The following is a 3,589-nucleotide window of genomic DNA, read 5'->3' as shown; positions in this document are numbered from 1 at the left end:
TGTTGCAGTAAAAATCACCCAAAAGTCCAAAGGACAAGAGGTCCAATTGTGAGTGTGACTTGCTAGCCACAACCACAACCTCGGGGCTTCCTTTGCACCTCTTACTGGGCAGAAGAATGACTAGAGATTCACTTGGAATGAAAAAGTGGTTTAAGACCTTTTGGTTCTCATCAGTTGAAACCCCCTATAAAGAAACTTCCCAGGACTCCTCTTTCACTCACCACTAAGGCTGTTCTTCTGACTGGAAGAGTTAATTGGTGTTACTGGGGAATGCACAGGAAAAGAGACAAGATTTTTCAGCCTTGATTGTGTGTCAAATTTCAAACCACCCTTGGAGACTTCACAATTTCCTTGGGGAGACAGGACTGCAAACAGACTTGAACAATTTTGAGTACAAGACAGCACAGGTTTTTAAAAGTCCTGCACCACATGGTTTAGAAAACAATTGCTAAAAGAGGTTTGAGATGGGAGAGATTGAAGTAGGTGGAGTGAGGCTTTCCTGAGGCGTTGTGACTAAGCCTTGAGTGATGGTGGCATTTGAGAGGGGTGAAGGGGGTTTGGGCACCAAAGCTTGAAAGTCTATTGTTTAAACAAGACTGGTCTGACCGGAGTAGAAGGTTTGGGGTGGGGAACACCGGAGCATAAAGGGAAAATCAGGTCCTCCCCTGTCAATCATGGACACTGGTGCAGACCAAGGGCACCGGAGCCTCACGTGCCACGGAAACAGGCAGTTGTACAGATTTCCTCAGGAAAACATTGAAAGCAAAAATTGTGATCACACCCAACCCTTTCCTCTGTGCCCTGCCCAGTCTCTCCCACGTCCCTGAAAGGAAGCGAACAGTAGGTCAAACTCCGCGGTCTATTCATTCATTCGTTCAACACTCTGTCCTAACAGGTCTTTGTTTCCAGCAAGAGAAGGTCTCTTGCCTTTTCGGTGGCACCAAGCGTTCCAGGGCGTAAGGGCCCCCTAGTTGCCTGGCTCAGCAAGACCACATCACCACGGAAGCAGAGCACCAGGCTCGGGGATAGCACCTCAGACCCGCATTCCACCGAAGGCGGCGTCTTTGTCCACTCGGGAAAAGCAGGCGAGGCGGGAGGGGAGCGCTCCTAGGCTGAGGGTGGGGTTGTGGAATGAGTGAAATGTGCCGGCCAGGGGGAGACTGGGGACTCTTATGCAGCCTGCATAGTCGGGCTCCCCAGCCGACGCTCCTTTCCAGGGGTCTGACTTGCCGGTCAAAACGTAGCTATCCCCTTAGTGGGGTTTTCCTTGTCCACCCCAAAAGGCTCTCCCGAAACGGAGCTGCCAAGCGGCCTATCCGGCCAGTTTTGAAGAGTGAAAGCGGAGCTAGGTGGAGAAGAAAGAACGAGAACAGAAACCGACCCTCGGGACAACGTGGCTGCCTTGGTCCAAGTTTGCGAGGGAAAAAACGCAACATAAATGACAAAAGTCACAGACAGGCAAGGATTTGGCGGACGACATGTGTCCCTCAGAAGCCTTGATGTGCCCCCACCCAAAGCAAGGACTGCTGGTGACTTGGGGGTAGGGAAATGTGAGGGAGATGGTTGTCAAAGACAACTGCAGGTGCCGGGCACCAGTCGGGGCTGAGATGAACAGGCGGAGGGGAGAGCCCGGGGGTCTTTCCACACTGTCGGGGAAGCTGGACGGAGTGGGGTTTTGCTTTGCGGCGGCGGCCGCGGCCCCGCCCACTGACGCGTCCCCCGGGTGCCGCTATAACCCGCCGCTCGCACCGCTGCCCCAGAGCCTTGGCGACGCCGCCCCGGAGCGCTCTTCTCGCACCGTGTCAGCAGCCTGACCACGCGTTCCAGCATACTCTCGCCTTTTCCTTGACTCGGCGGACGCCGGAGGATTGGGGCGGCAGTTGACCATTTCTTTTTTTTAATTAAGATTATTTTTTCAGCCTATTTTGTTGGATTTTTGTTCTGTTTTAATTTGTCTTGTACAATTTTTGTTTGACTGAGATAAACCCGTTGAAGACGTTTGCGTGGTGTGCGGACAGAGGAGCGGAGACCCCCGAGGTACCGCGCGCTGGGAGGGCAGGGTCTGTGCCTTGGGCGCGGGGCCCGGACGGGTGGGGGAGGGGTGCCCGGGAGGGGCCGCGGCGCCCAGGCTGGCGCGGGGGCGGTTTCCTCCTGGGGCTGTCGTTTTCGGTGGATCGATCCTGCCTTCGACCCTGTCCCGCCGTACGGTCATTGCTGCCCGCGGTAGGTGCACGGGGGTGGAGCACCGGGCGGGGGCAGCGTGCCCGCCCGGCGCGGAGCCGCATCTGCCCTGGAGGGGGAGGGGAGCCAGCCTCGTCCCGCGGCTCCGCTGCGGCAAGTCTTGTGACTGATTTGCATTAATAAAAATATTAAGTCGAGGAGACAAGGAATCTGGGGACCGCAGAGGTAGGTTCAGGCTTTACTATAGAGGAGGCCAAGATTGGGGCAGAGTGGCCAGGAACGTTTGACAATTGAGGATCGATATTGCATCAGTTTCCTTTCCGGGAAGAGGAGGGGCCGGCCGAGCGTAGGGCTGGCGGGCCAAGTGTCTATGTACGGGTGTGCTCGAGGGCACAGGTATGCGCGTGTAAACAAACCCTCTGCGCGCTCGCGGCCCGGTGTTCGCCCCTTCTCCAGTGAGGAGGGGTAGTGTCAGCCCTCTCCGCCTCCTTCAGGAGGAATACCCTCTGCCGCAGAGGCAGCTTCCCATCGGGGGCCTCAGGCGGTAAAAGACCGGTACCACTGCATTGCCATTCCAAGTGCTAGAAACCGGGAGTGTGCTTTTGGGTTGCAGGTACATAGCTACCGCCTGGGCGGGATGTGCGCTCTGCGTGCCTTTGCACGACCACAGCTACTCAGGGGAAGCAAAACAGACCCTCACACATATACACACACGCTCCACTCGGACTTGGGACAATGAAGAGGTTGCAATACTAAAATCTGCGGAAGAAGGGCCCTCGGCCGGCGCAGCGCCGCCAGTGGGATCATCTTTGTTCTCCTCTGCACCGCCGTCTGTACTTTTCCGCCCCTCGGCGCGCCCCCGCCCCTCGCGCTCGGCTGGTACTTTTCCACTCGCCTGGCCGGGGATGAATCAGCCGCGCTGCGCCGCCCGGCGGCATCACGTGACCGCGGCGGGCGGGAGGGCGCTGCGGTCCTGATGCGCCGCCTCTACCTTCGCAGGCAGCCGCGAGGCCCGGTGCACCGCCAAGGACAAAAGGAGCCCAGCGCTGCTCTCAGCACCCGTTCCTGCCGGTGCTTAACATGAAGAAGGCCGAAATGGGAAGGTTCAATATTTCCCCAGATGAGGACAGCAGCAGCTACAGTTCCAATAGCGACTTCAACTACTCCTACCCCACCAAGCAAGCTGCTCTGAAAAGGTGTGAGAAGTTGTGCACTTTTTTCAAAAAACGGCTTGTGCTGGGGCGGGGGTGGGGGGATTGCCTAGGACTTAACTGTTTTAATTTACTGTAGCGTTTGGAGACCTTGTGATCTCTAACAGCATCCAGTTGTCGTATGGCATAGACTGTGTTTTGTGTGACCGATGACTACTAGTTAATATTTATACATTTAAGTAGAGGTGTCGTGACGG

The 3,589-nt window shown here is 56.3% G+C and overlaps 1 protein-coding gene across 2 annotated transcripts in view; it reads left to right on the top strand.

Annotated features, from left to right (window-relative positions):
• The first annotated feature begins 1,740 nt into the window (after window positions 1–1,740).
• SLC38A2 (solute carrier family 38 member 2) overlaps window positions 1,741–3,589 on the top strand; it is a 14,079-nt gene continuing 12,230 nt past the window's right edge. Inside the window, exons 1-2 of one of the 2 annotated variants that reach the window (XM_006168564.3) lie at window positions 1,741–2,037; window positions 3,181–3,377. In XM_006168564.3, the coding sequence (XP_006168626.1) occupies window positions 3,262–3,377 (116 nt within the window). In that variant the 5' untranslated portion in view covers window positions 1,741–2,037; window positions 3,181–3,261. Of the gene's footprint in view, window positions 2,038–3,180; window positions 3,378–3,589 lie in introns of those variants that run through there. The other variant, XM_027768328.1, reaches the window with a different exon arrangement.

The sequence above is a fragment of the Tupaia chinensis genome, unplaced genomic scaffold (genome assembly GCF_000334495.1).
Source record: "Tupaia chinensis unplaced genomic scaffold, TupChi_1.0 Scaffold145870_1, whole genome shotgun sequence".
Taxonomy (NCBI): domain Eukaryota; kingdom Metazoa; phylum Chordata; class Mammalia; order Scandentia; family Tupaiidae; genus Tupaia; species Tupaia belangeri.
Note: the sequence above shows the minus strand (reverse complement) of the source record. Positions and strands in the feature narration are given on the sequence as shown.